This window comes from Taeniopygia guttata, chromosome 4 (genome assembly GCF_048771995.1).
Source record: "Taeniopygia guttata chromosome 4, bTaeGut7.mat, whole genome shotgun sequence".
Lineage (NCBI taxonomy): Eukaryota > Metazoa > Chordata > Aves > Passeriformes > Estrildidae > Taeniopygia > Taeniopygia guttata.
This window is the reverse complement of record NC_133028.1, coordinates 22,786,558-22,801,148: the sequence shown is the minus strand read 5'-3', so window position 1 is coordinate 22,801,148 and position 14,591 is coordinate 22,786,558. Positions and strand designations below refer to the sequence as shown.

The 14,591-nt window shown below is 36.2% G+C and overlaps 1 protein-coding gene across 2 annotated transcripts in view; it reads right to left on the bottom strand.

Moving 5' to 3' along the window:
• The window catches only part of UBE2K (ubiquitin conjugating enzyme E2 K), a 43,433-nt gene that overhangs the window by 10,200 nt on the left and 18,642 nt on the right, over positions 1-14,591 (bottom strand). For both annotated transcript variants that reach the window (XM_030270950.4, XM_030270951.4), the window contains exons 3-4: positions 10,506-10,564; positions 8,529-8,611 (exon numbers count right to left, since the gene is read on the bottom strand). In XM_030270950.4, coding sequence (XP_030126810.1) covers positions 8,529-8,611; positions 10,506-10,564 — 142 coding nt within the window. The remainder of the gene's footprint in view (positions 1-8,528; positions 8,612-10,505; positions 10,565-14,591) is intronic.

Genomic DNA, 14,591 nt, shown 5'->3' with positions numbered 1-14,591 from the left:
CATGCACAGATTATAAGTCCAAGAAACATAAACTGCTGCAGGTTATAGTTATTAAAATACTGTTCTGTATATATTTAAATAAGGTTTGAAATGTGGGCTTTCCTATTAACAATGCTTTCTGAAGTTTTTGGAAAGTACCTTGACCTACACATTTCACCATGCCCATTTAATGCAATTCATTTTGCCTGGGGAAAACCCACAAAAACCAAGGCCAGAACAGGATGTGCCATTCTCCCTCACTGCCGGCACCAGCACCTCTCTCCCGGTGCGGGGCGGGGCCGGCAGCCCGGGGACTCCTCATGCAGGAGCAGTGACCTACATTTTAAACATGCGGAACAGGAAAGGAATTCTATACACGAGATCTCTTTGCACCAGTTTTAACATTACATTTTTCATTAAACTGAACCATTTACATAGTTAATTACTACTACAATAATAGAAAGGTTATTGAATTATGGAATGTGTGATCAAAATACTTCCTTGGCTTCCTCTCACTACAACCTGACTGTTGGCAGCAGGAAAACTTTCTGTAGTCACAATGGTCCTGTAACGTTACTCTTTGCCCCTGTGAAAGATCCCTGTTGAAGGCATCACAGTCCCAGAGTTGGAATTTCTAACATTTCAGGTTCTTAGCATTTATCTCAATCTCAAAGCGTATTTAGAATAATATACTTTAATAATTTAGTAAGGGAAAACAGTATGCTCAGGGAAGTCAATAAAGCCTCAAAAGTAATCACATTAAATTATTACACACTGTAAGTCTGGAAAGTTGTAACATTTACACAGTTTCATTAGATTTTGATCATAAACAACATCTCTGAATTACCATTTCAGTTGAAACACACTGAAAACCAAGTAAGAATCCCACAGACCGTGAAAGTTGAGTATTTCTGATTTGAACAGTTATTTAGATTCTTAATATCATTGTGGCAATAGCACAGACAGATGTTCACACCACTACACAAATCCGTTTCCGCTGCTTAAGAAACAGGAGCAAGGTGAGTGGGGAAGATGGGACATTTTAGATTTGAGCAAAGTGATTATGACACATGAATGCCAGAGGAAAGTTGTGAAACAGGCATCCAATTTCTTACAAACAAACTTCAATTTTCAATCAAGAGAAAACAGTTTCTTGTTTTCATAAGATTGCAAATAAATACAAAGAGTTTGTTACAATAGGTGGAGAACAGTTTGTCCTGACGGTCCAGCTACAAAGGAACAGTGTGCAAGTGCATTTCCAGGCTTAGGTTTCAGAAATGTATGTATCTTCCAGTACTGAGTCACAGTATTAAGGTACTCTAGCAGTGTATACCAATGAACAAAGGACAGATGCTGGTAAAATGTCAGAGGTACATTTGTGGCACCCAAATATTATGTTCCTAGATGCTTACATTCACAGCTTTCTTGCTATGTCACTAACCATTCAAACATGCCATTCTTCCCTAATTGTTTGTAATTCTGGAAGACTTTTCTCAGTAAGTTATTTTTTAGCTTGATAATTACTGCTGAGCTTTCACAGTGCAGTGCTCTACATTAAAATGCAAGGGAGAAACATCCCAAATGACAGAGATTTTAATTAGCACATAGTGTCTCATTCCAACTGCCACACCAGCTTGAAGTCCCTTAAGCTGAACATAGTATACTTAAAAAAATCCTTATGCTTTTAAATCTGAATTCTGACAAATGACAAAACCATTACAACATACAATTCTCCTCTTTCAAACCTAATCCTTAGTGATTTCCTTTTCTTTACATGTACCTAATGCTATTTTGCTCTTATAATTTCCTTGGGCTTGTAATCTTTAATGCTTTATACTATCTTGAAATTAATCTATTTAATGTACACACTGATGATATAATTGACAGTCTCATCTCCTAGCATTACAGGAATGTAATGCAACATATTTACTATTCCAGCATTCAGGTGTCATGGAATACTAAGTCTTTCAGGGCTTACTATACTCAAATGGATGTAATAATTTTTATGCAGTCAATTTCAGGTAGTACCACATCTGCCACACCCACTGTAAAACCTAAAGTCTTTTTCTCAGTTAAGTGATTTTACTATGTTATACCGTAGAGTTTTAAAGACTGACTTAACATGAAATATCTATCAACTGTAAATAATGCTATAGTTACTTTCTCCAAATAAAAGTTGTTCTGTCCTTTCCTTTGCAGAAATCCTTCTACTTTAGAGACATCTGAAAATGTAGAGAAGATGACATAAAAAGGATCACAGCCTTTTGTGCCGCTTTTACATGCAATTTACTTCTACTTACAATGTACCTTCTAGCAGAGGAGTGTAAAGTGTACTTTGGGGAGCAGGGGGCATTGCTAAGAACTGAAGGTGCCATGGACACCAGCTGTCTCCTGCTGTCTCTGGCTTAAAGACTGCAAGGTCCTTTCAATCCCAGTTCACCTGTTATATTTGTAGATTTTTATAAAAAACACACTTGAACATCTGACATTCCAATTTCAAAATAACAATAAAAAGCAACAACTTATCCATATATATATACAGATGGCTAGATGATCAGAGAATTTAAACTCTGAAATACTATGTTTCAGACAAGATTGGTTTAGCCTTTATAAAAAGATTTACAAATGTAGCTTACAACTTATTTTCAAGTCTCATGTCTCAAAACAGCTTTCCCATCTCATGCATAGTAAGATAGTCTTTATTGGACACAAACACTGAAAGAAGTATTCTTAAATCATAAAAGAAAACTCATTACAGCTTTAGTTGCCGTTTGTATTAAACAAAAGAAGAAATCAAAATTGTGATTAACGATAAAGAAAAATTGACATATTTTGTGTAACTACTGTATAACCATCTAAAATCTTCTACCATTAGAACACCAATTAGCTTTCCTGATCAAAGAAAATAAAAACGGCTTGTTATTTTCCACATCACTTAGTCTTAATTTTTCAGATATATATTAAGATTTACGGAAGAAATTGAAGGAACAGCTAAAAAATAGATTCTGATTTCCCATGAACTTAAAAGCTCTTCTTTTGGGAGAATACAGTGAATGGAGATGACTGCCTATAATTATATTTACAGACACCAGTAAGGCAGGACCTGTTCCTCATGAGCAAAAATCAAAAACAATTTCCATCATCAGTTCTGAAAGAAAATTTATACTGATAGTGGCACAAAGCTAAAAATCCCAACATACACACCCACCCCCTTCCCCAACATCTTCACAATCCAAAGAAGAATGTCCAGGGCAAGAACAAAAAAAAAAAAGTTGTATTTTCCTTAAAACTGATTTCCAGTGCAAAGATACAGATCTTCTGAATTTTCCAATGCACCTCAAAGGTTTATTGATCTAGAATAGAACCCTGAAAAAATTAGTTATTTCCAACTCTTCTTACATTTGAAGTTCACTTCTAGGTATGGATTTACGTGCAGAAACTCATGGAGTCCAAGCAATTCTCTTTGGTAACTCAATCTAGCTGCATGGGTGTGTTCTAGGTTTGGTCTCTCCTTGCCAAAGGCAAGGTTTTCGATTGCTCCCGACAGACTTCCATCTGATCTTTCTTAGCTGAAGCCTCAGAAGGCTCTTGGAAAATTTACTTCAATTCATGAAGTAGCATGAATATCAATTCATGCTTAATATTCTGCACACTGAGACGGTTTTTCAATCTTTCACTGTACATTGTTTTTGCTTAGACCATCATTCTTCACGCATCACGTTCCTTCACTCTAGATTTTTCCTATGTTTCCCATCTTTCTTGTACAACTCTCTACACAGGTACACTACTTCAGTGGAAACCTTACTGATCACTAGCAACAGGAGCCAGCTTGTATAATGAGTTTTACAGGGAAAATTTCCTATTTGCCTTGCACAAGACCTTACATAATCTTTGTCCTATGACATTACTGCCTCCTGTTTGCTCCTAAAGCTTACAATAATCCCCAACTTCCACTCCCATCCCAAAATACTGCTTAGCTATCATGCAGGTTTGCCATCTGCAAAATGGGAGGAGGCCCCTATCATGCACCAGTGAGCTGCAGACAGCTCCCTACAGGGCTGCACTGTCCCTCAGAGCACTTGAAACTAAAAGCCTCCACTCTGGACAAGCACACCAAAAGCCCAGCTTTCTATTGGCATTACGTTTGCTAAACTGCAAGGAAAAACTGGATTGAATCAGAACAAAGAGAGCTGATACACATTTGTTCACTTACACTTTTTCCCTCCTTTTTTTTGATAATATCTTAGGGCATTTCCATTAAAAAAGAGCACCCCTAGTTTGGGTGATTAGTGTTAACATCAAAAGGCACAGCAAGCCAGCTGTGCCCAGCATGCCCGAGGAAAGAAATCTCTTTTACCTTTTCATGAACAGAGAGAGTCCTAAGAGGATTACAAAACACTGCCAGGTTTTATTTTTCTTCATTTTTAAAAGCTAAGTAATTCTACATTTAGGAAGTTTTTACTTATGTTCTTTACATTCCACTCTAGGAAACAATCTTTCTCATTATTCCAAGAGGGCAATGAAGCAGAATGCCAGGAACAGCTGCAGCCAGCAGATTGCTACTCCACTCTATCATCCAAACATAGCTACAGGAACACTTTTTTCTAAATAATCTGTAATATTTGTTCCATTTGTGAAATAAACAAACTTGTTAATCCAAGAGAAAATCTCTGGGACCTTGTACCAACAGCTTATGGAATCTGGAAGGAAATTAATAAGGCCTTTGAGTAGAAGTCCACTGCACAGTCACTATTTATAGGACAACTACAAGACCAGGCACCCATCAGAGAAAATAAAAAAAAAAGAAAAATAGAATAGCTTTGACACAGCACAGAGGGGAAAGACAGCCTGCTTGCTGAAGGGCTCCCTAAAACCATGTTAACACTCTCTGCATTCTTCTCAAAGTTTAAGAAGTTTAAGAAGCTTCAGTCTCCTCAAACACTCTGAACAAAACCCAGAAGTACTGGATACCCAGGAAGATTACAGCTGGCTGCTTATTTATCTATTAAAACAGTATTATCTCTTAAAATGATTTCCACATCTCAACGAAAACTGAAGCACAAATCCTCCATTAGTCACTATGACAAAAATATTCTTATTTTTCACTAGTGACTGTCAAACCCACAAAAGCCAAGAGTTTTTGTAGCCATATATGCAGCAAGGACACATTCACTTAATAATCTCTGTTCAAGGGATTTATGCAGAACAGCTTTCAAGTAATTTAGTTCTCAGGTTTCACTGCACTGCATTAGATATGCTGTATATTTAAGATTAAAGTTTTGAGACAGAGTTCTAGCCCAGAAGATAAATATAGGCCATAGTAAGTGAAACCACATAATGAAAATTATGTCAGATAAGCATGAACAGCATTCATTTTACAAAATCATATCCCTGTTTTAATTCTAGTGGCAAACAGTGGCTGCTTTGCAAACTAACTGGCATAACAGGTACTTAAAAATCTAAACATAATGAAAATCCACAGCTGCAAAGAATTTCAGTATGAAGCCTGCAATGTGGAAAAAGAATTTCATTAAACGCATTAAAAATAATTTAAAGATATTACTTCGCAAACTGATAAAATCCCCTGTCAATATGCAGAATACCATCTCAACTATGCTCATTAGAACAGCAAATCATCACCACAGGATGGGAGAGTAGTGAAGAGACTTTTTAAAACTATACACATACATTTAAATATTTGTATTCACCATCTATAAATGAGTATTTTATCAGCTTATTAACTCTTTCAGAAATCCTGCTAAGGCCCAGAGGCCAAACTTCTCCAGTCGTTTAACTCTCAAACCTCACTGAAAAACAGATACGCAGTGAAACTGGAGACTTATATCCAAACACAGCAACAAAATAAGCGTTATTCAGTTAAGAGCATTACAGGTCAATGAAGTGGCACTTCAGATCTTGTTGCTAAAAGATTTGACAGGAGATTCTGGAACTAATATATTTTCTAGAATATTTCCACAGGTATATTTCAGAATTGCATTTGGCCAATTTACTTTTGAATCCCTGGTGAAATAACTTAAATATTAAAATATTAATTGGGGGGGCATTGCTTATTTTTTGTTTGTTTGTTTGCTTTCTAATGAAGCTATTTTATTCAAACCACTTTTCAACCTAGACATGCAGAAAACTTATTTTTGGTGGTGCATGGTGGTACATCCTCCCACTGGCTCCCTCCTTAGGCCAGTTATGGTCTCAGGAATGCTTGTTAGGCCTCAGGTGGATTAATGGCACCTGGACAGTTAGGTTTCCTTGAGCTTATCAGAAACACTGTCTGCTCCCAGAACTTCTGCTGTCTAGCACGCTCCTGTTTTCCAACAAACAGTCTTGAGTTCCTTCTTCCATCTGAACAAGAGATCAAGTGGAATAGTATTTTTATCACTGGACTTTTCAAGGAATATTCCAGTAAATAACAACTCATCCTTGAGGGCAGGATGGAAATTTACTGATGATTCAAGTCAATCATCCTGTGACCCTAGTACCATATATGAACAATGGTACTGAAATGCTTTGAGCTATTGTGGACCACAGAAGGCTGTGAGCAGCATTTTTCTCAAGTACACCTTTGTACATATTTATCTTTGTCTGCATACACATATATTATGAATGCTGCCACTTCAGATTTAACCTGGTCTAGTGGAAGATGTTCCTCTCCATGGCGGGGGGTTGGAATTAGATGATCTTTAAGGTCTCTTCCAACCCAAACCATTATATGGTTCTATGATTCTTTGCTCTGGGCATTTCTTAATTAACTAAAGCTGCATATATTGAAGAACAACAAACAAATTAATTAAACAATATAAACCATTCATATTGCTTAGTGAGTTTTAGGAAGCTACACAGGAGAAATCCGGTCTTATCTATCACAATACAGAAATGCTTCAAACAGTAAACGGTGGAGACAGCTATAAGGTTGTTCTTATCAAAGGATTAGAGGCTTTGACAAGCACTTCAACAATGCTCAAGTGATTTTCACATACCATTCTATGATGTGAAAAGAAACAAAACTTACAAATAGCACCACTAGAAAATGATTAAGAATCATCTGAAGAGGGATTAATAGTATACATGAAATCTCTGTCCGTCACCACCAGGTTCTGTGCAATTCTCTCCTTAGTGCTTCCAAATGAAGACACTGTTTCAAAGGAAGAGTTTAAAACTGTGTAATTGGCATAATACTGGTGCTTCTTGTGTCAGCTGGTATAAATATACAGAAGTCAAATTCTTGTTGCAATACTCCTATTTCGCATACATTTTGCATAAGGAAGATATTAATGTTTGTGGTTCTTTCATCAAGCACATATAACAGAAATAAGACAGAGACAAAATTATCTGGTTAGACATAACTCAAAGATTACAAGAACACAGGTCAACTCTCCTGTTTGTCCTTCTCAAATATCAAAGCTTTTGACCAACAACCCCAAAAATACATAAATTAAGTTGAAGCTCATAGTTTTTTTAAATCTTTGTTGCCTTTTGATACTTACAGACAACCTCATGCCCTTTTCATGAATCTGCTTCAGAGTATGATCTCACAGGAGACTGTATTTGGACAGCTAGAGTCATTAATCTCCAGTAAAATTGTAGGGTGGTATGACAATTAGATGCAGGTACAGAAATTCACAGGCTTTACTGGTAAGGAAAACTCTACCAGGTACCACAGCATGTATACCGAAAGATTCTATTGCCTGAAAGAACATCAAGTGCTCTGAGATAGCAAGAAAACATTTGCCATTCCAAAAGTTAGAAAAACAACAGTTTATGACCATTACAATTTAATTTCAGTAATTTACCCTATACTGTGCCAGATTATTTCTATAATCTCGTACATCTGTAAAAGATTAATGCCCTGGATGTGTCACCTGCAACACCTCAAGACTTCAGCATTCTCCTCTAAAGTTTCTGTTTCAAACCCGACTGATGACCGATTGGTCAACAGCACTCTAGACTAAGTTGTTGACTTTACAAGCATTTGAAGTTTGTATACATTAGATACTGGTATGATCTGCTGGGGAATTACAGTCCTATTCTTTTGGGGCAGACATGGAGGAAAATAACCGTCTGTATTAAGTATCATGTCTATCATACCACTGTTGTACACAATCTTTCAACCACATGAAATCAATTACTCTGAAAAACAAATGAACAATGAGTGCAGCTGTTAGTTTGGACACAAGTCTATTCCACAGATTTTGGCTATTGAAACTTCTGCAGTAACATTAACTGGTTAAAAAAGACAATAGGTAGTATTTGTTAACAGAAAAGAACTAGAATTAAAAACTAACCCATACAAAACCACCCAAAATGTCAACAATTAAATGTTCATACTAATGAAAAAAGTTTTGGAAGAACTCTCTGTGTATATATTAACTAGTGCTTTCCAAAATCATCACCCGAGAATACGACACCATAATGTGTGCTTTAAGGACATCTCAAATTAGAAGAACAAGGTGAAAAGCAAGGTGAACTGATGCCTCCTATCCAGGACACCAGTATATTTTATTTTGCACATTTAAACCCCTGTGGAATCTTACCATTGATCTTTCAGAATATCCAAACAAATGGCCCCAGTGACAGAGCTAATATTAGGATGCCATATTTTGGTGATAAACCGCACCTAAAAAAACAAGACAATTTTTAAAATCAAAAGCAGTAATTAAATGCAGTATACTAAGTAAACATTTTTAGTCCACCATTTTAAATAATATTATGAAGAAATACCAATTTAGAAAATGTAGCACTACAACCGGAACTAAGACGTGATACTGCTTACTTCAGGAGGCTTCAAGTCTGTAAGGCTGTTTGTTAGAGCCTCGCCTTACTCAAAACAGACTACTGCCCATTCCAGCTCCCCAAACTCATCCCTAACTGCTCCCTCATACATCATGTGTTCACATCCCTGCATCACACAAAGCTAGTTAGAAATGTCCTCCAGCATACAAGTTTGGACAAGCAGACGGTCGAATACAGACTTAAAACTTCTAACATTACTAGAGGTGGGCTAGATTTCACAAAGTCCTGAACTCTTAACATAGGAACTGCATATCACTCACTGTTGAGCTAAACTGTTTGCTATAGATGTGTTAGAAAAATTTCTTTGGTGGATGCTACTACATCTACAACCATCCTGTCTCATTACCTCATATGCAGAAAGCTCTTATTAACTACCTCAACTCTGGAAGTCACTTGGAAAATGTAAAAAGCAATGTAAATACTGGATAATTTCTCACAGGAAAGGACTGCTAACAATGGCTGTCAAAGCACATACTGAACAAGCTAAAGAAATCTTTCAGATGAAAGGCAGGGCCAGACACAAGCAAAAAAGCTTCCAATTCAAGACTCCAGAATAAGCAGCACTATGCTTCAAAGCACTGAGTTTCTAACAGCTGCCTATGAACTCTGGAAATGGAGACCACCAAGCCCTAAAGCAGCAACTAAATCATGGTATACAGACTGATCTTTCAGCATCTGCAACCTGTTTCAGCTCTCCTTATTTTACCTCCCACCAGAACATGGGCAGATTAAAGAACTGAAGACCAACAGACATTTCTTAAATTTTCTGTATCTTTTGCTCCAGCCACAAGGAATAATTCAAAGAACCTATGAGATACTGGAACCTCTCCCTTCCTCTTCCCCAGTTCCTTCCCAGTATTACATATCAGGGTGAAAATAGTAAGAATCTAGGACATGTTTTTGGTTCAAAGACATCTTTCAGACAAACAGAAAACCAATCAAGAGCTGGAGTCAGACAACTCAGGTGTCTACTGATTCAAGCCACTGAAGAGTGGACTAAATGAGGGCACAGGAATGTAGAGCTGCATATGGCTGGGGAGGACATTATTCAGAGTGGAATCCAAAACTGAACTTCTAGAAAGATGCAGTAAAGTTAAAAGGTGAATAAGATGAAAAATATATGAGTGACTTTACTACAGCCATTTCTCATCTACGTGCATGTTATCCATTCCTTCAACAGAGAAGCAGTAAGACTATTATAATTGTCTGTTGGTTCTTCAAGACACACAACTGTACATGTCACTATTTAATTATTACTAGAAACTTGGTAGGTTAGATTCAAGAACCTTTTAAGTATAACTTATGGAGCCCAAGAAATTAAAAGAACCAACAAGTCCCTATTACAACATTTCTTCAACAATGCTGAGGGGGAGGGAAGACAGCTGTACTCTCCACATAATTCAAAACTACCTGAAAACTGTTTTTATCTTGTCAGAAAATTATTACATTAGGGTCAATAATAAGGCCCAAGCTCCTCCCCAAAATTTCCCAGTTTGTACTTTTAGGAACAATCAGAGTGTACCTCTGATTGGACACAGTTTTACACCCTGTTTTGCTTCTACCTAAATGGAACAGTTCCAATCCTTGTCTAGAAGTGAGTTTAAAAAAATCCAACAAAAAGGCAAAAACTCCAACAAACAAGCAAACAAGTATATAAGAATACTCAAACCCCACTTGTTAGCCTAATTGTATTATCCAAAAATGTGTGTTTGCAGTACCTTAGGAGGATTAAATGGATATGTTTCCGGGATTTTTATCTCTAGCTGATACCTTCCACCTGCAAAAGACAAAAACGATTTGGAAATTATACCAAAAGAACATTACTCAAACTTAGTCTTTCATGATACTAAAGCTTACACTTCTAAATGAGCAGATTTTCAAGGTAATTCAAATTTACACAGCCGTATTAGCTAGTAGATTGATTTAGATTTCATCTATTTCATAAATAAGTGCAATGAAGTCAGAAAAGCTGTGTTTGCTTGTGGAAATCGGTACCTATATTTCTTAGGTATATTTATTGTGCACATTTTCATTTCCAATCTTATAATTTCCACGTTTTATTTTAGTAAAATATACCAAAATATGAACCAAATATATCCTAAATAGATAAAAAAATAGGCCACAGGAACATTCAGGCTGAACAGGTATATTACATTATTTTGACTCTCTTCTCATGACAAATTATATTCAAATTACACAATTGAAATTACCTGGTTTTAATTTTAAACTTTTAAATTCAAAAACATTCAAACAACTCTTTCAGAAAAGCTCACACACTTTGTGAAAAAAATAATAAAGGAGGCACCAGTGTTCAACTTTTATTATGTTCCACATTACCACCTGAAGTAGCTACTTCTGTTTGAATTATGCAACCACTTTGACACCCCAGTATCAGTAATATACTATGAAGGGCCAGAGCATACAATAAAGGATAATAGGAGCTTGAAGACAGAACCCCCTTCTAATACCCAGTTTTAAACATTTCTCAGTTTCATCTCTTTGTCACAGTATCATCCCATATCCTATTTCCATTATATTTCTGCTAGCATTCAAGTTCACTACCAATACTTATGTCTTCTGGAGCAATCTCAAACTATCTCTGCCTGCCCAGTAAGGCCATTTGCCAGGCAGCAGTTCAATGACAAAAAGAACATTTATTATCCTCATTTGCAATTTTTTTCTTCAACCTGCTGCTCTTCTTTCAGAAACCTTTTCCCTATGTCAGTATAATGTGTTACAATTTATACAATTTCTTGAATTAAAGCTGAAGTATTTGCAATCTATTTTCCTTGAGATTTCCAGAGTGATTTACTCTGTAAATGAAGCTACACAAAACCAGCTCTCAAGTAGTTACAATACTGGCAGCAAGATGCACAGGGGAAAAAAGTCTCTTAGTACTCCTCTCAGCAGTTACAGTATATGGCATCTTTTCATCTGTGCCAAAAAACACATTAGTAGCTCCTAACAGCTCTCACTTTTAAAATGTATTTCAGTCTAATACACTCCACCTGAAATTAGTTAGTATCAGTTTGATATTTTACACTATTGTCTACAGCTGTTCTGTTTCTCACTTAACGCTAAAGTTACTTGAGAAGTTTTAACAGAAAATACTATATAAGAAAGACCAATAAATCCAAAATTAGAATAGTAATGTCTAAGTTGATTGCTTGTCTGCTCACCAGTAAGCACAGAAGAAATAGTTTTAAAGACACATATATCAGTAAGAGACCTTAAGGAAGTTTGGTTTTCCTTTTCTTTAAACCGAAGCATAATTCAGCAGCAACTGTTTTTAAGAAAAAAAAACCAGCTACACTCACCAGTCCTTCTACAATTTTGCTGCCACATCATTTTGTAAGGTAATATGAAATCTATCCTTGGGTATTACCATTTCTCCCGCTTACCACAAACTATTGCAGTCTTCTGTCTAACAGGATATTCAGCCACCGATATTTTCACCAGAGACTGAGGAGCTGGTAGTATTATTTATATACTATTGTTTTGCACTAAACTTTGCAGTTAAAAATATAGGCTTAAAGACATAACCTAAACAAATCTGTGATTTTTTTAAATACTAAATTTAAATTATAAATCACTAATATATTAACTTCTGCACACCAATATTTCTGCAGGTTTTTTTAAGAGTATGTGTATGTATGGCTTTTTATTGTGGCTATTTAATGCTTGAAATTGAATTAAACAGTAATGGCATAATATTCCTTCTGTAGTCCTACTGGAACAGGTCTCACAAGAGTTAGAGCAATTTTTAGCTATTTCCCTCGAAGAAATAACCTATTATAAATTTTGCAGTTGCTGTGGCTCACATGGAAGCCTGTCATGAAATTAATAACAATATTACACAGGCTTAAAAAAAACAAACAAAACAACTCCCAAAAAATCCACACCCACTAAACCTCAACCTATCTACTGAAAAGCTCTTGATTCAAGTAAAACCCTGCAGCCATTAATCAAGTCTCTCAAAGGTACTCTCTCCAAACACATTTTATCATGGGATGTAAACCTGTTTCAATTAAGTTGTATCGTATAATACTGATAATTGATCAATATGAGTTGACACTACTAACAGAAAAATAAAAGCTGTAAATTTTGTCAAGAGATGGCATTCTTCTTCTCAGTCATTCTTAAATAATGTTCCAACATTACCTATAAAAAATTTTGCAGCTGCAGTTTTGTTTCAGATACCTCAACAACTATGGTCAAAAACTGTTCTTTCACTTCACAATAGTTCTAGAACTCCCTCCTGTATCACAGGGACTGTCTGACCAGAATTACTGCATAAAACTTCTTCATAAAGCACTTCTTGCTGTGTTACTGTTCAGATTATAGATGACAAAACATCAGTCAGTAATTATGCAGCATGCATTACTGCTATAGTCACAAAATGAAGATGATACACACTGACACACCTTTCAGAATTATGTAAAGGAATAAATGCATATAACTATATTACAGAAATATTAACATTCCAAAGCAAATTATTCTAATGTCAGGAAACACCAGAAATTGGGCTGGCAGTAACTCTCATTTTGCTCCTTGAAACATAGGACTTCTAGATTAAAGTAAGCATACAATCACATTACTCTTCCATGAGATGCCTGCCATAATCAGAATAAAAAATTAGTTCAAACCCCCCGCAATGGGCATTTACTATATCCTCATAATTAAAGTTACTCAAAGGTATGTAAGTATGTATGCATTTCACATCAACAAATTCTGCACTAAACCTATTGCTGGTTTTCACTAGCAGGATATGCTGAATACGTAAGCAGACAGTACTCAACTTTTGAAATTCTTGTCTACCTGCATCATTCAGCATCACACAACTCAGTTCTGCCCACAGACATTTCAATCTTTTTTTACTCTCTTCATGACCTGATATACAGTTTTTAAATTTTGTGACATATGAATACATCTTTAATTTCAAATAACTCTCAATACATTCTCCAAAAAAGGCCCATTTTATAAGCCAAGGTAATACTGACTTAGAGGGGGGGAAAAATGTCAAGCTCTGAAAAACCAACTCATCCAAAGAGGTTTCATTCTCTCTGAATGGAAAATAAACACCAAAACCAACACCCTTCTACCACATTTCAGATGTTTCCTAGTATTCAATTGCTTATATACAGATGGTCAGTTATTACAATACTAAGTCTTGGATTTACAAGATGAACTATACTATTGCAAAACAACAATTATACAAAATTCTACATAGAATTATTTGCTTCCCAAGTAGATACCAGCACGAGTGTGCATTTTAGGTGAACAGCACAGTACTCCTTTTAAATTGAAGGCACATATTACAACCAGAATGAATTGTTTCCAGACATTACCATCTGACAACTATACATCTGCAGCTGATGAGATGGACACACATGGGACAAGGGAGGGAGAGGGGAAAACCACCATTATTTACTATACTGTTGAGGAATTCTGGAAATAAAGTTCTGCAGGGCACCCCTACCATTACAGCTGCTTCCACTTTTCTACTTTCTTTCTTCCAGACTAATTTCCCCTCTTGTCAGCTTCTGACATCTGCCCCTGCCCAATATTCTTCCATATCAACCACTGTTAGGCCATTTCCTCATTCTTGGGTCCTAAAGCTAGAGGGGAGACTCTCCTTGTTTTCAAGTCCAATGCTACTGCACCAGCTTCTAGTCCAGAAAAGCAAATCACAAAGGATGTCCTCCATTAGGGAAGATGTGACAACCAGATTTTCATTAGCAGTCACTAATGCTTTCGACTGCATACACTTCCATAGCTACAAAACATTTTTCAGGTATTTCCCC